The 20,517-nt window shown below is 36.6% G+C and overlaps 5 protein-coding genes across 16 annotated transcripts; 2 read left to right on the top strand and 3 right to left on the bottom strand.

Annotated features, from left to right (window-relative positions):
* LOC124306839 (uncharacterized) lies at positions 1 to 1,748 on the top strand. 2 transcript variants are annotated; one of them, XM_046767930.1, is made up of 4 exons: positions 1 to 153; positions 419 to 636; positions 706 to 841; positions 937 to 1,748. In XM_046767930.1, exons 2-4 carry the CDS (start codon positions 462 to 464, stop codon positions 1,733 to 1,735), a joined length of 1,110 nt encoding a protein of 369 aa, XP_046623886.1. In that variant the 5' UTR covers positions 1 to 153; positions 419 to 461; the 3' UTR covers positions 1,736 to 1,748. The 2 variants fall into 2 exon arrangements, with proteins under 2 accessions (XP_046623886.1, XP_046623887.1); XM_046767931.1 differs by lacking the exon at positions 1 to 153 and adding an exon at positions 167 to 354.
* Positions 1,749 to 3,537: 1,789 nt separating this feature from the next.
* Positions 3,538 to 6,484, bottom strand: LOC124306836 (protein saal1). Of its 6 annotated transcripts, none has more exons than XM_046767923.1 (7): positions 5,850 to 6,484; positions 5,226 to 5,431; positions 4,955 to 5,110; positions 4,593 to 4,866; positions 4,209 to 4,513; positions 4,055 to 4,121; positions 3,538 to 3,974 (listed from the first exon to the last, which is right to left on the bottom strand). In XM_046767923.1, exons 1-7 carry the CDS (start codon positions 5,950 to 5,952, stop codon positions 3,727 to 3,729), a joined length of 1,359 nt encoding a protein of 452 aa, XP_046623879.1. In that variant the 5' UTR covers positions 5,953 to 6,484; the 3' UTR covers positions 3,538 to 3,726. The 6 variants fall into 6 exon arrangements, with proteins under 6 accessions (XP_046623879.1, XP_046623882.1, XP_046623877.1 ...); XM_046767926.1 differs by adding an exon at positions 5,503 to 5,741 and having other exon boundaries at positions 4,055 to 4,513; positions 5,850 to 5,881; XM_046767921.1 differs by having other exon boundaries at positions 4,055 to 4,513; positions 5,850 to 6,473.
* A 477-nt stretch (positions 6,485 to 6,961) lies between these two features.
* LOC124306827 (putative helicase MOV-10) lies at positions 6,962 to 13,509 on the bottom strand. Of its 6 annotated transcripts, XM_046767885.1 has the most exons (13): positions 12,855 to 12,941; positions 12,408 to 12,679; positions 12,054 to 12,227; positions 11,511 to 11,957; positions 11,231 to 11,392; positions 10,938 to 11,094; positions 10,578 to 10,714; positions 10,366 to 10,488; positions 9,844 to 10,055; positions 9,446 to 9,731; positions 9,048 to 9,342; positions 8,545 to 8,905; positions 6,962 to 8,442 (listed from the first exon to the last, which is right to left on the bottom strand). In XM_046767885.1, the coding sequence occupies exons 3-13, from the start codon at positions 12,077 to 12,079 to the stop codon at positions 8,147 to 8,149; spliced, it is 2,502 nt and encodes an 833-aa protein (XP_046623841.1). In that variant the 5' UTR covers positions 12,080 to 12,227; positions 12,408 to 12,679; positions 12,855 to 12,941; the 3' UTR covers positions 6,962 to 8,146. The 6 variants fall into 6 exon arrangements, with proteins under 6 accessions (XP_046623841.1, XP_046623846.1, XP_046623845.1 ...); XM_046767890.1 differs by lacking the exons at positions 12,408 to 12,679; positions 12,855 to 12,941 and adding an exon at positions 12,962 to 13,509; XM_046767889.1 differs by lacking the exon at positions 12,408 to 12,679 and having other exon boundaries at positions 12,881 to 12,958.
* Positions 13,510 to 13,543: 34 nt separating this feature from the next.
* Positions 13,544 to 14,859, top strand: LOC124306846 (growth arrest and DNA damage-inducible proteins-interacting protein 1). Its single transcript, XM_046767940.1, has 2 exons — positions 13,544 to 14,307; positions 14,408 to 14,859. The coding sequence occupies exons 1-2, from the start codon at positions 13,832 to 13,834 to the stop codon at positions 14,748 to 14,750; spliced, it is 819 nt and encodes a 272-aa protein (XP_046623896.1). The 5' UTR covers positions 13,544 to 13,831; the 3' UTR covers positions 14,751 to 14,859.
* Positions 14,860 to 14,873: 14 nt separating this feature from the next.
* LOC124306833 (uncharacterized) lies at positions 14,874 to 20,414 on the bottom strand. The gene is made up of 5 exons (XM_046767912.1): positions 19,408 to 20,414; positions 18,505 to 18,841; positions 16,057 to 16,308; positions 15,668 to 15,930; positions 14,874 to 15,538 (listed from the first exon to the last, which is right to left on the bottom strand). Exons 1-5 carry the CDS (start codon positions 20,069 to 20,071, stop codon positions 15,333 to 15,335), a joined length of 1,722 nt encoding a protein of 573 aa, XP_046623868.1. The 5' UTR covers positions 20,072 to 20,414; the 3' UTR covers positions 14,874 to 15,332.
* Positions 20,415 to 20,517: the final 103 nt, after the last annotated feature.

Raw genomic sequence — 20,517 nt, 5'->3', positions numbered from 1 at the left:
TGGTCGCTGCTTCCGGTAAGCGACAGAAAGAAGCACACGCAATGGCGACTGTAGTTTGAGACCACGATTGTCGTCGTTGTCGTTATCATTCGTTACCAGTCGTTGGGTTGACGAGCCCTCATTTCTAGCGACTTGCGATTTTCGCAGATTCAGGTGACTATTTCAAATTTTACTTCCAAACGTTATTTTGCTCCAATGTATTTTTCTTTGAAACGTCAAACGACATATCAACATTTTATATTATGATTCGTTCAGTTATCACATTTCACAGTACTTTAAATGACACAAAGTAACATAACATATTAAAACAGTTTCTACTGAGTTTAAATTAAACAAAATGATTTGTTTTTCAAAGTGGGTGTTTAGCAATAACCTGTAGTTACATCCAGTTGATATTTATATTTTTATTATTTCCCAGACGAATTGAAAAAAATTAAAAGGAGAATTAACACAACGTACAAATGTTGACCATGCCCTCAATGCCCCCAGATGCTCACAAAATATCCCTCAAAATAATTGAGGCAATACAACAACATCCAGTTCTATATATTTCTGAAGTCAAAGGTGGCGCAATTAAGTTACAAGAATTTAGACAGAAAGTTTGGAAACGAATAGCGCTGGAGCTAGGCCTGGATCGTAAGATTGATTTAATCATCGAGACATGCTCTTTATTACATTTATTTCACATCCTGGTTGAAATTTTAGCTGGTTGGGTTCGACTTCGTTGGAAAAATTTGAGGGATACCTATTGCCGCATATTAAAGTACAAAAACAAGACTGAAAAAGGAATCAGACGGAAGAAATGGGTATTTGAGGATCATTTAAGTTTCCTCAAGTTTCCGTAAGATAATATAACTTATTTTTTTCATTCGCAGTTTTATTATTATTCAAATTTCATTTAAAATTTGGTCAATGAATTTTTTCCTATTCTGGTAGTTATGAATCAGATTATCAGCCACAATGTGTTGAACTTTCTGAGGAGTACATACAGGATATAAATGCTGGGGATAATAATACAGAAGGACTTTTGGAGCAATTAGAAGATAGAACTGATGACGATTTCACGGAATATTTAGAAGTCCTAGAAGAAACGACTGCAGATCCTATATTAGATGAGAGCGAGGATCAAAAGATTGAAGTGCTTGAAGATAGTAATTCGTTCGAACAAATTGCAAATAATAACGAAATGCAGCAAGTTATTGTGACCACCCCCATTCACCAGATAGAGTCGAAGTTTAGGAAAATAAGGCCGAAGAGAGCTAAGTACGAACACCAACCTACGATGGATATATCTAATACCTATAGTATTCTAAAGAATTCTAACCAAAATACTGGAAATTTAATCATACCATCGACGAGTGCTAATGGTACGACTACTGGACCTATTTTTTTGAGGAGCTCAACAGTGCTACCATCTCCTGTTAGTCCGACCAAAAATGCTAATGACGTGAAATTGACAGAGCCTAATATTGATCAGGTTTATTTAGCCCCAGAGGGTAAGAGTAGCATTGAACTTTTCTTTGATAGTATGGCAGAGACTGTGAAAAAATTACCTGCCAAAGCTCAAGCTGATATAAAAATGGAAATTTGTAAGCTTGTTACCGAAGCTGAAGTAAAGTACTCGGGACAAACTTCGACACAAAATACCCAACAATTCATAGCTCCACCCGGTATGATTCCAAAATTGGTGCTTATACCTTGTAGTATGATTGATAATGCAAATAATAAAGGTTAATATACAAATATAATTGACAAATTTCAAGTTTTCCTCATGAGAAGATCTGGCAACATGGTGACCACTAGTCAGTGAAAACTGGGAAGTCAGAAAATTTACAAAACAGCTAGGGAATTGAGGGAATTTTGCGGCAGTCTGAAACGTAAAAGAATAAATCTTCCCCCATGGAGAAACAAAAGTCAAAAATTTGTTTTCTGCAATTGTTTGTTTCCATGATGACTAAATAATCACAAATGTGTTTCTGAATACTGATTCATTCGAAAATTTATTCTATAACTACTATAATCGGCAATATTGATTTGAATTTTAGTCAGAGAAAACTTGCAATTTTGTCAGGGAAAGTTGCAGCAATTTTTTCGACTATTTTTAGTGGCCACTATGGATGATCTGAAGAGGGTATTTTGCGCAAATGATATTTCAAATGACATAGAGTAAACGTTGATCTCTTCAAATGAAAACTGTTCCTGAAAGAATGGAGTGCTAAAATGTGCATAACATAACTTTCATGAAATTATATGTGCGACTGTACTTTCGATTATTTATTTTACTTATTTATTTTTTATTTACTTGACGGGACAAGCCTGACATACAAAGAAAACAATCTCGAAATAACCATGAAGCTGCAACGGTACGTTATTCGTGTCTGAGTATACACTTGGAAGACACTTTTACAATTGCGATTTTGTAGAAATTATGTTACAATGTCAAAATCCACTAGGGCGCCCCCTTAAGCAAAATTCCAGATACGCCATAATGTCTCAATTTCGTAATTAACAGATTTATATTAACCAGACCAAAAGCCTTTGCCAAGTCAGTATGCATAGAATCTATAATTCTATTTGCGATATTATTAACAAAAGAATCAACATGAACAACCAGATTCGTCAAAGTTGATCAACGGCCTGTGAAACCATGTTGTTCTGAAATAATACATTTCCTCAAATGGGTGTATACTATCAGGCTTGGTTAGTGAAATATTAGCAATACAATCATTATAATCAAAATTTAATACAGTTTCACTCAGATCATCGTCATTATACACACTGCCAAACTTTAATGCGAACAGTTTAGCTATACTTTGTCCATTTTCGGGGATTTCACAATCATGATGCATTATTACCGGAATCGAACCTTTTCCGTTTATCAAACTAACATATTTATACAATTTCTTACAGTCGGCAGTCGATGCTGCTTCGGTTTCACTAACAAGGCTAGATTCATCTCTCTGGGAGAGAATTTTATACAAAGCTTTCAACTTCCTGAATAAGCCATGATAATAATCAGATTTATAAAACTTATAAAATTTACACATTTTCTGTTTCTCCTTTATATTACGAATCACCTCTTTGGAGAACTATTTTGGGAAAGTACTATTCCCAACCATAATCTTAGGAACATGTTTACTAATAACATCAGTGATAATACTGTTGGTGTTCTTAACTAGATCATCAATACTATTTGTTTCAACAGAGAAATTTGGCAAATTTTCTTTCGACAACTCCAATGATATAACATTATAATCAGCCCACTTAGTCATAATACAATTCCCTGAATCTCTGACCTTCCTCGTGCTTTCTGGAAACCTTGATTTCAAGGATCAAGTGGAAGTAATCTCAGTCGAATATAGCATGATTTTATACCTGACATTCAGCATTTACGATATTTGTAAATATTATATCTCAAGATATTTCTTGAAACATTTATACTCTCTTAATTATGAATTGATTATGAAATTTATATTTTTGTACTTTGTATTTGCACATAATACTATTTTCGCAAGGCGTAATTAGATATTCAGCATCTTCGGACACGAATCTTTTATTAAAGACAAGTAATATTCTATTGATAATAGGATTTCGATCTTCTATGGTTCATCATTTCATAAATTAATATTCTATGCAATTGTTTAAAATACAATGCACACGGTATCGATAAACAAAAATTTTTGCTATATTATTTTGTACACATTAATATAACTGATCATTTTTCAACTAATTTAGAGATTCACTCGCTATTATTAGTTTCTCCATTGTATCAGTACTCGTTCGTGGGTGCGATATGGTTGTATCCATAATGTATTTAACGATACTATCTTCACACATTTGTAGAACGTCTTGCAGGTGTTCCACTTCGGACATAGCTAATATTTTAAACCAATATTTCTCCAAATACACGGAAAGTTCTCTCTCATTGTTTTCACTTTTGTCGCTGTCTGTTTCTGAATCAGGTGATTGGTTTCCTGCAAAAAAAAAAAATTATAAACAAACAACATAATCAAAGATAATTCTCTAAACCCATGAAAATTATTTTATAACTCACCTGATTTCAGGTAAAACAGGATTGTCACTATGATAAATATGAATTCGGGCCCCACGGGTAATTTGTGCTGTTGGAAACTTAGAATCAATTTCACACAGTCGCGTATACACACGGCTGATAATTCATCCAAAGGTAATAAATTGTGAGACTTTACATAAGGCTGTAGTATCCTGAGTAGTATATCGAGGACACCAACAAAATGATTACTGTATTGCTCTTCACCCAAAATAAGGTAATTGTCTTCTAATAAATTGTCCAGAATGGTGAGCCAATTTTCAATAACTTTGAGCTCTGATCTCGTGTGATTTCCATCTTGCTTGGGTATCAATTGCTTGAATGATTCTATCAGAGCTGGAAGTAGTTCGTCGACACCCATAAGAGATTCTAATAAGTCTTCATCTGACAAGTCCGTGGTTGAAATTGCTTGTATCAGATCTATAGCAGCTGTTAGTAAATCATCTGTAAAATATAGCACAGTTGATATTACAATTATGAAGGAATTGATTGACTGTAGAAAGCCATTGGCCATTAAATTTACCATTGGTTGAACTGTTCAGGATAAAAACTAAAGATGATCCAAGTACTTCGTAATTCTTGAAGTATTCCAACCATGGTGAAATCACATCCCTCCTTTCCTGTAGTTGAATATCCCATACAGCAACTCGCAACAGTCTTAAGAGTTGAATTAGCGTTTCCGGATCATCAGTTGATAATAAATTAAAAAGCAAAGAAACTAATTCCTGTCTTTCTGCTACAGTTTGTATCAGGTTCGACTGGCAACACATATTTCCAAGAATCCCCATAAGAATTTCCTGTAAATAGAAAGAAAGTAAATCATTGTCATCAGGTGATATATAAAAAGAATAGCTAGCACTAGATGATATTAAAATATAAACAAACCGTCAATCTGGGCTCACTGCTAACATTGAATGATACTTCAACAATTTTTAAGAAATCACATTTTTCTAGAAATATCGTCACATCTTTTTCCGTGGTCATGTCCCATAAGAGGCAAAGCTCGGATTCCAATGTATCTGTCCATCCTGTTTCGCATACCTGGAGAAACAATTACAGTAGCAGTCGAGAGAATACTTACAATTTGACTTGTTTGTTAGGAATTGACTTTGACAAATTATAAGGTAAGAGATGTTGGATTGAGTAAAGTTTTTACATTTGAAAGTGATATCAAGACATTTATTGTCCATTTGGCACTATACGTGGTGTCACCAATTGTATCTCCTCTCAGTGTTTCCATCTCAGATTCACTTATATCACTTGCATCCATCAGAACTGCCCTTCGACACACTGGACAATCCTCTTCACTATAACTACTACTACTACAAATACCATCATCCACATCATCCATAGCGCTCTTGTCTGTAAATTAATCAATGGTAAAGAAATAGCTTATGCAGAAAGTCAAATCAAAATAAGATACACAGACTCACTAGTGGTTGTCAACTTCTCAATTTATCAGATTATATTTCGTGCGAAAAGTAAGGCTATAAAATACTGAATTTTATTATATTCTAACCTATTATAAAGGGGTTGCAGACACGTTTGTAGTTTTCGTTGTTTTATTTAGTTATCAATTGGAAAATAAATTACTTTACAATTGGTATTAGTCTTTAATAGAATCTGCAGTTTGTCACTCTACTAATAGTTCCATGTTATAAATGAGCCGTCACTGCAAAGCGGATTATAAAAGAGGATTATGACTGATTCGCAGTAATCTCTATCTAATCCCACTGATCTCTGTAGTCAGTATCTAGTGCTCTTTGAGTTAAATACATACTGGAATAATAATACTGGACATGACTGGAACGCTCACTGCACGGCTCGGGCTTCGTGCATAAAAAACAATACAGAATCAAGCATGTGTGGTCGTATATGTACATAGAGTAACGTTTTAGTATATATGATTTCCTGGGCCCAAAGTTCTTATTATCGCCATAGGTAGCGCTATTAGGGGTTTAAGCTTTCCTGTTACGTCTACTGGCGGCGCTGCGAGCGTGTATGTACGTATAGAGATTTGCATAGCACTGATAAGTGTGTGTTAAGTTTGCACGAAGCGAGTACGGCTGGATTTCCGGAGAGAGAGAAGTATCCTTGGAGGTCTCGGAGGTGAAGTGCTGTCTCTCTTGCACCGGTACAGTCTTTCAAAAAACTTGTACACCGGCGTTCATTACCCCTTTCGCACGTGTTTTCTTTTGCAAATCAGTGATATTATTTTTTGCTCTCGACTGACCCACGCACGCGGAATAGCTAGTGGAAAGAGACAGTACTTCACCTCCAAGCTATCCCCGCCCCTCGCCAGAATCTCCACTACCCAGTTGCCGCTGCACTATTGTGTTATATTCCAATGGTGTACACCGTGTATACCGCCGCCGTGCGAAACCATACTTATACGTGCGAAACTAGCATTGATGGGATGGCAACTTTGAATTTAATCGAGAAAATCGACTTTTCGTTGAAAATCATGTAAAAATAATCGATTATTCAGAATTGATCTACTCGCTTCAAGTCGATCGGGATCGACTTTTAAGTGATGTTTTTTCGACTTTTTTATTTTCATCTGATGATAGGTAGCAAAGAAATTCTTTCTCTTGGCACCTATACTAAAATACCAATCAAAACGCTGTCTTTCAAAATATTATTCCGTTGTACTGGTTATACTGTTAGTCAATAGTTGATAACCATGGTGTATGATTTATATCGCCTGTATAAAATATATTAAATCGATAATTCAGTCTATGCGATAATTATTAAAATTTTTCCACAAGTTGACTTTCATCAAAAGGTCGACTTTCAGAGATGATTAATCGATTTCGAATGTTGAAACATTCAAAATCAATCGAAAAGTGTTTGTTTTCTATCCAACAAAATCACTCGTAATTATTTTTTTGTAACATTCTCTTATTTAACCAGTACAAAAGATGTCGTTATAAGTTTAACGACATAAAAAAGTAATGCCATGAACTGGGCAATAATTTTTACATTACAAAGTCATACATCATATAAAAAATAACTTGTATACACAAAGCAGTTGCGAAATGTTGCTCAACTCTTTGACGTGAATGTTGGAGGGTTTCCTTGAACGTGATTAAAATCGTCTTATCATTAGGTACGAATATTCGCGATTTTAACATAACACACAAATTTTGCGTAAAATTTTTTTCAAACCATAATATGCCAAATAGGCTATATAAGACTAAGGTACCACAGAATGCTAGCCTAAATTTTAAAAAATCTGTATCTCTATCGCTATCTCTTTTCCTCAATAACGAATACTTCAAATAATGTGTATAGGAGCTTATCATCGTACATGATGAATGTTACACAGCAGATTGTAGGAAACAATAATAATGGCGAGTATAAAGTCAATAATAATATTAAGTGTAATTAGTTGGGTAATATTCACATGTATTTCCCTAGCCACTTTGATGAAACATGCGGAGAAGTTCTAAATTTACGAAAATCATAAAATTTCGTGATTTTCCAAGATTTAGTTTTTATGATCCTTGACTGCGTCATGATATACTGTTTAGCAGTAAGCATCTAGAAATTGAATATTGTGTATGTTTACGGATAATACACACGGTGAAATCTATTATTGAATCAAAGAGATCACATTCTTTTAAATAGAATCAATCGTACAATCATTCGTATCTTTCTTAAACTTTCTTACAATTAGTAATTATATATTATAAACGTAATTTCATTTACGTAAAAAATTTGTGCTTTTGGACCAGGTTCGTTTACCACTACAACCTATTCGCCAAACATAGGAAAATGCGTTCGTTTTAACATCACTGTTGTATACTTCGCACCATAAATAATATACGCAAACCTCCAAGATTTTCGCTCACGGGTAAAACGTATTATTCAAAATGATTAGAAAATCTACAGTGAAATAACTAATTTTTGTAATTTCTTGGTGAAGATTTAACAGATTTAAAAAATGTTATCATACGACGTCACCGTACATGAATACTCAACCAAAGAAACACCAAACGTGACTTCATGAGAACCATCGTGGTTAAGACAGTATAATGTATCACATTTCAAATCCTAATCGTTTACAATTATACATCAAACGTCCGATAACCGTATCTTCTCTAATCCCAGTGACACATCATTAAGATCATATTCATTGCTAGAAGTTGTAGATTCACTCGAATCATCGAGATCAAAACTAGTATCGAGAATATCTTTTATAGATCTAATATGTAATACTTCGTCCGCTGGTGATGGATCAGAAATTGAAGATAAGCTGCCACTTTTGCTTGGCGGTATATGTCCATCGGTACTTGAAAAATTGCTGGCTGTGTCCTGTAATTCTGAATCCGTTGTTGAACTACTGTTTGACGTGCTGGTTACACCAGAATCTGAAGAGAGAAAAATTAAAAATGATTAAAAAAATTCCATTCATCGCTATGTTTTAAAAAGATTCAGATGTAATTCTTTGACGACTCATAAATGATATTTACCAGACGTGAACTGAGGAGAAGAGGCAAGGTCTTTGTTGACTCTTGGCATTCTTGCCCTCCTTCTTGGGATAAGATTCTCTGAGAATTGGCAGTTTTCAAATTTATGGATGACTGAAGTGTCTATGTCTGGGAATTGGAAATCTTGATCACTAACTGGCTGTGGAACATATTTTTTGGCAATGAGTTTCTTTTTCTCTCCGTTCGTAAGTTTTTGTTTAGGATAAAAACGTGCACCAGTGTATGCATTATTATCTCTGCAATATTTTATTAACTTATCCCAGTAGGGGTCGACCTGTAAGATACGTTGATTTCCTACTGTAATCAGTAGAGATTTTGCTCTTGTAATAGCTACGTTGAATCTCTGTGAAAAAAGACACGTCATTAAGGCACACTTATTTTAAAAGTTTAAAATTAGGTAAGTGTTAAAGGTTAATTATGAATCGTGATCGGATTCTAAAAAAAAATGAGGGTGTTAATGCAAGTTTTTATTACACATAGCATACCTTGGGATTTGATAGAAAGCCTAGATGTTCCCTTCCGTTGTGTTTAACCATGAGCGATCTCACTGTAGACATAATAATGACGTCCCTTTCTTGGCCTTGAAAGATTTCTACAGTTCCTACAGATATTTCGTCCCAATTTCTTTTTTCTAACTCTTGATGTATTTTATTTCTTTGAAGTTTATATGGCGTAATAATGCCAATATCTTTTTGTTCTAATTTGCGATTTCCAAGTTTAGTGCCAATCAAATTCTCGAGGTACACCATTATTACATTGACCTCTGCCATGTTGTATATGCTGTAAATTTAATTGTTCCTTGGTTAAATACTGTTAGACAATTTGAAAAACACACACATGAGTAGATTCAAAATTCTTGCTTAAGTAATTAATTTCAACTCACCTTGGTGAGTTGGAATTTCTACATTCCTGCCCATTTACAGCATGAAAAATAAGGGGAAAAGATTTGTTTATCAATTTTTTGAAACCCAGTGCTCTATTTATATCTGCACTTATTCCACACTGCTGAAGCTCGTCATCATAGAACAGGATGTTGGGTACGTGCAGTATAAATTTATTGCTTCTGAAGTTTCGCACAAGTTTTGTGATGTATTTTGGGTTATACTTTCCAGACTGATCTTTTTTGTATGGTGAGCATTGCTTCATTAGCCGTTCCAACATTGATTTTGCTTAAAGAGAAAATAAATGTTTTAATATGAAATTGAAAGATGTTGGAACCACTGCGAATCATTATGAATATGCCGTTATTACGAGTAGACTGGATTTAATTAGTTGATTTACCTAATGTTTCTGGTGTTCTCATAGCAATGCTTGGTCCCAGCTGCATTGGATCACCAGCAATAACTAGTTGACCTTGAAGGCGTCCTTTATGGGAAGAATCGGCACTGCTCATGAGACCTAATGGAATTAACGTTTCAGGTTCGGTTGCCTGACCCCCCTCGTCTATAAACACGTAAGCGAAATGGTTTTCCCACAATTTCAACGCGAGTAATCTGCAAATTCAATTAAATAAATACATTTTAAAACGGGCCATAATTACCAAACTCATCAACTATAAATTAACTATAAATCTCTGGAAACATCTATCACTCCAAAATCATAATGAGGTTAAAGTTAGTACCGTTAATGTAATGAAATACTGAACAGAAAAACAAAAATATCAGGCAACTTTAGAACGATCTGAGGATGTTGAATCTAAAAAATATGGGTACGTTTGCCATTGTTACAATTTACCATTTATTGTTATATTAACATTGTGAACTTCATCCTCATAAACTACAATGAGAGTAAATTAACACATACCTAGCGCATGACATGAGAGTAACCACTACAATACGCCTCAACATGAGGAGTTCCTTTGGCAAAAATATCTTTTCCCCATCGACAAAGTTAGAGCACGGTTGGATTTCTTCGTCCACGTCATCCCTGTTAATTATCCATAATATAAAATACCTTCGTTTGTAGTGACTTGCTGTAGAGGTAAATTAGTTGCCTACTTGAGAGAAAGGACCTACCAGTTTCGTGACGACCCATACATGCGATAAACGTCTTGTTCAGGAATGTTTTTCAATAACCTTTTTAAAATTTCATCTGCAGCTGCGTTCGATGGTGTGCAAATCAGAATATGATTCGAAGGGTTGAGTTTCCATATCTGTTCAATTTGACATCAAATATAGGTATATTAAGTAATGATTGCCTTTTTTTGTCGTACATTAAACCTCAAATAGCTAAAGTAGCTGAATTTTGTTTCCTCGTGTAATGTTACATTAAAAATACAAATTTTAATCTCATGACTCATAATGGAAACAAATAATATCAGAAGCTTGTTCGTTTCAAAATATTACTTTCAATTTATTCTTAAACGAAATATTTACTTGAGAAATAGCTTCAACAAGGGTCGCTGTTTTTCCAGTTCCAGGAGGGCCGAATAAAATGTAAGGGGCTGGATGGGCCGTTCTAGCGATAATGTTACGAATCGCTTGTTTCTGTTCGACATTAGTGGCAATATTTTTATCAAACCAAGTAAGTTCTCTGAAAATTTCAAATATGAGCACAAATACTGAATTATACAAAGCTCAGTCTTAAATCTGAAGTATTATATTCTGTTAAATACTGATCAACCCTTTGATGAATTTTTATTTTCCTATTACTGTCCATAGAAACTTACTTGGATAAGTTGTTATAGCAGGTTCTGATTTCTGGAAACAAAGCAGGCACTAGCTGATTTATTTCAACTAATTCAATGGCATAGTGACTACACTGTAAAGTTCTCCTTGGTAACAAGAATTTGATATCATACAGGTTTTCTTCATTAAATTTCTTGGAAAATCTATAATGCAATTAGACAATCAGTTTCAATATCTCATAAATCATTATATCGGATAATGGAGTATATAACTCAGCATGCTGATCAATTGCTCACAAGTGGAAATAGAGGCCTTACTTACTTGGCCGGCGCTACGATTTTCACGTATTTCTCACCGATGAAAGATATAGACGAAATCCAACAATTACTGTCGTCTGTTTTACGCAATAGAACTTCGTCATATAACTGCAATGACGGTCGGTCTTCGCCTAGTCCTGGCACGTAAATTTGAAATTCTTCTCCACTGAGGCATTTTTTTATTTTTTGATCTTTCAAATCATACATTTTCATTTCAAGCTCTCTATTATATTCTTCCATGTACAACAGCAGTTTCAGGTGATTGATGTAAGAATAGGATTGAATATCCCTCTCGCTGATCACTTTTTTTATCATTTCCAAATAAACTTCCTGTTTATCATTAATTTCAGTAAAGTGTTTCATCCCGTTCTCAAAAACTTTTCGCAAATCCTTCGGTATCCTATAAGGTTTCAGCTTCAATTCTGGAGCCATACCAACTACCGTCAGGCCGCTGAAATAATATATTTGATAATATTAATTTCATAATTTTCACCCTGTTGTACGAAATACAAAATAAATTCAGAGAAAGAGTTATGGTTCTACATACGATTTTTTTGGTCCTCGTGGTGACATTCTTATTTCTTACGAATTCTTGCTGTTGCAAAATTAATCAGAATTGATCCGTCGTTTTGGTCCAAGCCTTTGGTGGATAAAAATTTTTAACTGTCACAGTCGGTCAGCAATATTCCTCCAAGCTTAAAATAATGTGGCTTGGGTTTACCTGACATTAATAAAATAGTATTACTAAGAAAGTTATAAGAAAGAGCTTGAGGAAAAAAATGTTTACAGGTTAAATTTAGCATAAATTAATTATTTAATTATAATATAAATATGCCTATACTGAAAAGATTTAGATTCAAAGTTTATCTATAAAATGTTAATTTTATTCGCAGTTAAATACCTTTATGAAAAAGAGTTACAAGAACTTGACAACATACGACGCTTGAAGTGAAATCTTATTTGTAACAGTTGAAACTGTCAATTGGCTATCTCTTTTGAGATGAAGAGGAAGGCCTAAGGATGGATTTCATTGGCCAAATATGACATGACAATCGAGTCGATGCAAATAAATGAATAAAAATTCATGTAGTAAAATGACGGTAAAAACGGAGGATTCCCAACCTGATGCAACCTTATGCAGGCGAACACCTCAAGTTTCTAGTCAGACTGCAACTGTCGGAAATTCATGGAAAATTATAGGAATTGTCCCGACTAGTACTTCGTGTGGACACATAGAACAAACTTAATTCGGAAATTGGGTCATTCAAAATAACTTGAAAATTTTCGAATGTTTCCTTCCAACTAAACACACTTTAACGTTGTGAAAAAAATTCTAATTTCTCATCACCTGGCAAATTTCGCTTACGTAGCTACCTTTTTTATCCTCCTTCATATATATATATATAGAATTATATATATATATATATGGCCCGGTACGCGCCGAATGTGAATTACCTATTTTCTTGGCATTTCTATTGGCAAACAACTAGATACAAAGATACTGTGGCAGCATTTTTGCAAGGTCCCTAGATTAGACAGGTCAAGACACGCGTGGGCAAAAAAATTATTGAGAATGCGTCAAAAGTTTCGTATGACAATGGATGCTTTCTATTGAGAGCACAATATCACACGGTGTAAACATTTCTGGTCTATTCGTTTGCCCGGATTTGCCGATTACAATAGAAATTTGTACACCGTGTCACGCTGTGCTCTAAATGGAAAGCACCCGGTGTAGTTCTGATTCCTGACCTGTCACAATGATTAACCTCAAAATATATACGTGCTTCTATTTATTTGGTGAACGTTAGGACACTAAGGGCGCAACTCGTTAATGTTTAACCTCAAAAAATTGGTTGATGCGGTAATGTAAGTTTGATATTTTTTGGGCGAACGCGCATAGAAAGTTTTGCCCACGTTGTAGTGAGAAAAACTGGAACGCGCGTGTCTTGACCTGGATAATCTAGGGCACCTTGCATTTTTGCTGCTCGTGAAAATGCAAACTTCGCAGGCCTCGTGGGGACATCTATGTCTCAGTCAGTAGCAGAACAGCATTTTCTCGTCGGCCATCGTCTACGGAATCATAGAAGATTAAAACTTGTTGTTTTCGATAATAAATCAATAGTTATTATCAAACTAGACAGCATTATAAATATCTATAGAAAAATTAAATATCTCAATCTCCATGATATGGAAATAACGGTAAACTGATAATCAACACTTGCCATTGAAGATCTGTTTGTGTCATAACCTGCTTTTTTGAGGTTAAAACTTAGGTTAGAATTCGTTCAAAACTTACGAAGTCGCCGTGTCTTAAGGCTGTGAAAAATGAACGTGATGTTATCTCGTAACGGGTGCGTCGCTTCACTGCTACCAAGAATATTTTCAAGAAGATTCGCTGCAACAAATGCCGACGAAGTGTCTAACAAAGATGATCTCGATATTGAAACACTGAACGAGCAATTCGACTTACCCGAAGGCACCCAAGGTTTAACCGAGGAAGAAATTGAGCAAAAGAGAAACAAGTCCAGGCTTAATGCTCCTCACAGAAACATTTTGTTTGACAAATGTCCTCAATATGATCCAATACAGTCTTTTCATACCTCAGTTAAATATAAGCAAAGAATAGTTGGAAGGTACGGTATAGAGGCTAGCAACGTACCTATTGGAATTGCCTGGCCGACGAAGGAAGAAGTTGCAGATAGGAAGGAATATGAATCAGTCTTATACCCAGAAACAATTTATGAAATGTGGGATAAGATCGCCAAGAAGAATGTTGAGTTGGCAGAAAGTATCAGAGCCAGGTAATGCATTCAGATTATGAATCCAATCGATAAGGAAAATTTTGTGTCTGAAAACCACATGTTGTTATCAGGATTACCATTTTTTATTTTCTTAATATAGGGATGAAGCTGTAGCTCAAAATGTAATGAAACTAGATAAATGGACTGCAGACTTAAATGCCAAGATAGCTAAGAAAGAAGCGGAGATAGCGGCAGCCAGGGAGAGAAAAGAACGTCTGATAGAAGAAGTCAGACGTCATTTTGGCTACAAAATCCATCCCAATGATGAGAGATTTAAGGAGATGCTTGCTCAGAAAGACAAAGAGGATAGAAAACAGAAGAAGTTGGCTAAAAAACAAGCCAAAGAACAGCAGTTGATGGCCAAGCTTGCTAAAAAAAATAAAGAGGAGAAAACAAAAGGAGATAAAAGACAAGATAATGAAGTTAATGAAGATGCTGAGTGATTCCCGAAGTGTTGTACAGAAATAAATGAAAGGCAATACGTAGACTGACAAGAAATGCGGTAACAGGAGCTTGTATTTAATAAATTTGATGCATCTGTGAAATTGTAAATGTTATATTTTCTTTGCTAATACAAAAACATTACACACAGTTTTTTGTAGGGACTAGGAGAAACCATCATAGTAATATTTAATAATAAATTATGTTTCAAGACACCTCCAGGCACTGTACGTCGCATTGGTTTGGCTATGAATGAGAGTGGACATAAGCTGATTAACATACTTTACAAATCAGCCACGGTACTGAATATTTAAATAAATAATAGACTGGTGTATGCGCCAGAGGTGAAGTAAAGTGAATTGAGGGTACTTAGACGATCAGCTCTTGTTGTTTAAAATGCACGTCGTGTTTTGATTGTCCGCTATGTCTGTGCAGGCAGTTAAGTCCTTGAGTCCAGAATTTAGGATTACCGAGAGACCCCCTTGTTTCAAGGATAAACCAGTATCAAAATTATCCACCATTTGAACGTCCTGGATCCATGATTCCTCCAGAAGAATTACACGGATTTTTCCCTTCTCTGTATGTCAGGCTGATTGCAGCTGCGACGGGGATGTCAATTCATAAAACTGGAAGCTCAGTTCTTCACCAAAAAGATTCTCTGGCATAATGGTTTCCGATTCCACCATATTCAGCCCTAGAGTCGTCGGATTTAGGTCCGTTACCAGATAACCCTCACCAATTAGTCCACACTCTTCTGCCACTACTTCTTTGGATACTGGGTTTAGAAAGTCTGAGGAAAGGCAATATTTGAGATATAAAGAGGAAGGAATTTGTGCTTATTTTCTACAGGCCCATATTCTTGGAATATCTTTTGCCTAACTCTACTTGGTATGTTTAAGAGATTTTTTATTCCATTTACCAGTTTCTTTGAGGTGATAGTGTTGCTCCGATTGACTATTCTGCTGATTTTGTTGGATAGTATTGTGGTCGCCGTTATTCGGTATAACCATAGGCACAAGGTATTGCACCTCAACTTCTCTTTTTATCCCGCTAAGTATTTGCTCAGCGCAATGCTCCAGAGTGACAGTATTAATTATTTCGTTATTCTCTTCGGGTTGCTGAATGCTTGCTGTTGCAGCCGCGATTTCGTCCATTGTAACAACCTGATTGATCAGCTGAGACCTGCAATCGTATTTTAAACATATACAAGAAATAAAAATTCTCGCTTAAATGATAAAAAAAAATGTCGAAATCTTCCGGCCATTTTCTTTAGTTTATTTTTTACACGAAATTACGTTCAACACTTACCGTAAATTATTGCTGTTTTTTCGATAACTATTGTCTTGCCCGTTTTTCGCTACAAATTGCCGCGTCAAAGTACTGCCTCCCATCGGCGTAATTTGTCGAGGTCTTGTCTCTCCTCGATTAGCTATTGCCCAGAGGTGGCCGGCTCCGTGAGGTGCTTTCGACCCCTTACGAAAATGAGGATTTATCGATAAATTGTGCCGTACAGAGTTCTTCCAGCGATCATCGTTGCTTTTGTAGTAAGGGAAATGTTCTCTGGAACAAGCAAAAAAAAGATCAAGTAATTAGAAACGAAAATCAACACATGTAATACACAAAATCTGTTGCAGAAAATTATAATATTTCGAATAGGAATCGTATTGCAATGGAGAAAGAACAAGACATCGGATCCAGGATAAATCAGCTACCGAGTTCATCGAACCTTTCAAGGATTCTTTCACAAGTTCCTTTCTTCGGGATTTTTTAGGGGCGTCAAACCACGCAGCAAGGTCTCTGGAGGCGACAGGCACACGCTAGCACCCCCTTCGGTCGCCGGTCTCTGGTCCCCACTTTAATCGTTTGGAAAATCACCCTTGTACCGCGCGTAGCCGATTCTGAATGTAATTTCCTTTACCTGCCCTACACCTGCTTGCTCTCGTACCGGGACGTCACGGTCGGTTACGCGTTCGGCAATTACTAATATGGATATGTGCTGTGGGCCGTCTTCTTGTCGCGTGTCGATGCACGTGCGTTTCACGCGGGCGAATCTTATACATGACGCCAATGGTCACGTTTTTCTTTCAACCTTTGTGATGTGCGATGATCAAAATAAAGTTTTGAAAGAATTCCTCGACTCGATTGATTCTTGGTATACATATGGATGTTTTATACGTATGTATATTTTTTGTTCTTTAGTTGCACATACGCACTACCTCACTGATGTTGTTCAGGCATGTGTAACTATGTATATGTGTATAGATGTCACAGGCTCATCTACCGTTGGTTTGTAGTTTATCCTGTCGTGTATACTCATTGCGGCAATATATTTGAAAACGGTAATCAATTATCGAGGGCAGGTGATCCAAGCCATCTGTCGCATACAAGATAGAGAAATAATCGTTCGAAAGGCTGATAAACTCGATTTTTAAACGTTATCAGCTACCCCGAGCACCTCCTGTCATGTACCTACAACTTTCTGGCTTTCGTTATATTGCCAATCGAGATGACAATCTATCCCGTAACCTCGAGCCTTGTTACTTCTGCAGCATCCGCGATCGCCTGCTAACTCAAACAAATTCTGTAATCCGAAATCTTGACGATTTTCCATAAAAAGTAATCGAAACGGTTCATCGGTGTCCGTTTATTGGGTTCCCAATATTACACCTTGTATTAAGATTAAACATGTATGCACATTCGCGTCGTTTGAAAAAGCTATATTTATTTATTCGTGCTTATATCGTGTTTCGCAAATCTTTGACATAGTCAGTATGAAATTAAATTCCTAATCGAAATCTGGAATTAAGAAGCCAAAATTTTTAACAGGGTGGCTTCTTCAATTCCATCCACTGGCAAACGAAGCCGAGATCTTGCGCAGTGTAATTTGAGATTGTTACTTAAAAATTTGAATTCATCGTTGATCCTACACACTCCTCTTTATATGTGTGCGTTTAAAAATCCAACTCTGCAACACCGTGTAAGGCATCGCGCAGGAAAATGCGCAAATCATAACTTTCGAAAGCTCAAGACGGATCGAACAAATCCAAGCTCGAGGAAGGGGATGAGAAGGGGACCAGGGTGGGATTTACTTGTACCAGGTGGTACCAAGCCTTCGGGTTAAAGGGGTGCACATTGGTGGTAGTAGGATGTACCGGTACCAAGTAGTACCATCCTCGACTAACCGAGCTGATTCTTGCCCCTTGATCGCGTAACTGCACCGTGCCAGCGAACGAATCGTTTTTTTGTAGAAGATAGCTAGCTATGCGACATTTAGTGTAAAATGGAAACGACACGCGCAGTGATAAAATAAAAAATAAAAAATTCACGCGGTAATGCTTTGAGTGTAAAGCGGAGAAAATATTATCGCGTTATAATATAACACATGACGTATTATACAATATATAATTCGTCCAAGTCTTTGCATCTTCCAAATATATTAATTAAACAGCATGGATGCGAAATGAAAATTACAGTACTGATCTTGTTATTTCCTCTCACGCCAGGTTTTTTTTTTCACAGATGTCTCGTAATCTGTGATTTACAACAACAGCATTAAAGCGTGATTATAGATTTTTAAGATATGATAATATGTATCATCATTTGGAGGATATTACCAGTTTTTCGTTCTCGTTTTATCCGATACAATGCTGCGCACATTACATAGTAGCGCTCGAATCGAGTATCAACATAAAACACAAATTAGTAGATACTGGTAGTAGTAATAACAACAACAACAACAATATATGTTACACTTACGAAATCCATTGATAGATCGCAGAGACGGTTAGTTCTCCCCGTTCTTGTAATGCGTGCTCTATCAGCTCGGTGTAAGTAAAAGGCGGTTTCTTTGGACCACCATAACGACCAGCTCCCAAATTTCGAGCCTCATTTACCGCGTTGTAATTGTTGGGCAACGATGAGTTTGTTTCATTTTGTATATGTCCGTGCAAATTTCCGGGCCCGGAGGAAAGCCCGGCGTGAGTGTAGGGTCTCCTGATCTCGTGCACGAAGCTAGACACCGACCCGGACGACGAGGACGACGATCCGGTGCTCATCTTGTTCGTCATGAATCTATTGCTGACGTTCGACACACCTGCACGCGATTTTGCAAAGAGTATAGAATTTTTCACGTCAGTTTTTGATCGAAACTACTGCAACGTTAATGTTTATTATCGTTTGATACATTTCGTTCGTGGCTGATCGGTACATGTGCGTATTAAATATCTCTTAACGGTGATTATCAAAGCAGCGATATATGTTATGCACTTGTTCGCGCACGAATTAATTCTCAAATGAATAGACTGTAATAAGCTTTGAAGTTCTTCAGTTTTAATGCAAAATGCTTCGTCGTTTCCCTCGATCTTTTCTGATAAAGCGCTGGATCACACCGTGGTCTCGATTAACTATATGTCGCTGCGGTGTGTGTAACATTTAACTTTTGCAATATCTTAACAAACGAATTCAATGAAAAATATTTTCTTCGATGTGTTTCACTCATGAGAAGCCAAACATTCCACACTTTGAGTGACCGTAGATGGAGGACAAAGATTGTAAGCGAACGATTGTTTACAATAACGTATACAAATGTTAAGAAAAAAATAAAAATAAAATAAATGAAAACAGAAAATAGGTCGAGATATCACTTTGTTGAAAAATTACCATTTTGATTGTCTCGCGAGCCAAGAACCGAAAATTTTTCTTCCGGTGCCTCGATCAGTGAGTCGAGTTTAAAATCCAGCAACCAGGATAAATTTCCATTTTCCTGATCCTCTGCAGGCTGCGTGTTCTGGGGTATGAATACTTCGGGTGTCTGATTAACGTTGTTCGCATTTGATACGTTCGCCGTGTTCCAGTAATTAGGCATCGTCCCGTAATTATCCTGCAGTGATTGGATGTCGGAGAGAACGGTCGAATTTATAACGTTTGAATGGTGGCTGGACAAACTTGTCAAGTTTGTGCTCATACTCGACTCATCCCAGTTACCGTCGACCACCAAAACCTCGAGCCTCGCCATCGAACCGGAGCTAGAAATGTCTTCGGATGACATTGGTGAGATCCCTGCATTCGGCACGTATGTTACGGACGGGGATACCGATTTTTCGCTTGAAATTGTCGACGAAGAACCGCCGTAAATACCGTGGACGCCGTTCGAAGACAACTCGGTTAAATGATAACGTTTGTTATCGCTTTGGCAGCTGTCGTCGCAAAAATGATCCATGCCCAAATCGTCGAATACCTTTCTTTTCGCCCTCACACCCGATGATTCGGTTGTGTCTCGATTGGGCATCGCGCCGCTCGTTCCCGACGACGGCCCAATCATCATAAGGATTTTCCAACGCTTTCTTATTAACCTTGATCAATTATCCGTACAACCGAATTATAATTAGCTTATACTTTAAGGAATATTTATAGTTACGTATTTATATATATCTGTATATCGGACGCGGAGCACTGTATCAAGTTTTAACTTCAACTAGTGACAATAATTGTTACGAGGATGCCATTTCGTTTCTTCAATTATACCCGGATCTTATTTGTATCGATTTTTTTTTCCTGCTCACCGTTCATTAACGGTACTCGACAAAGATTTTACAGTCTACTAATTGAAAACACGTAAGCGTTTCTTCTTTTCTCGGCACCATCGACGCGCTTTAATATCATCCGCATGCACCCTGGACTTCTTACTCGACTGTCGATTGTTTCGTATTTCTTCTCTTGCGCGGCGCGTACTTGCGGATCATGCGCAAGGTGCGTAGACGAACCGAGCGC

Source organism: Neodiprion virginianus, chromosome 6, assembly GCF_021901495.1.
Source record: "Neodiprion virginianus isolate iyNeoVirg1 chromosome 6, iyNeoVirg1.1, whole genome shotgun sequence".
Lineage (NCBI taxonomy): Eukaryota > Metazoa > Arthropoda > Insecta > Hymenoptera > Diprionidae > Neodiprion > Neodiprion virginianus.
Note: the sequence above shows the minus strand (reverse complement) of the source record. Positions and strands in the feature narration are given on the sequence as shown.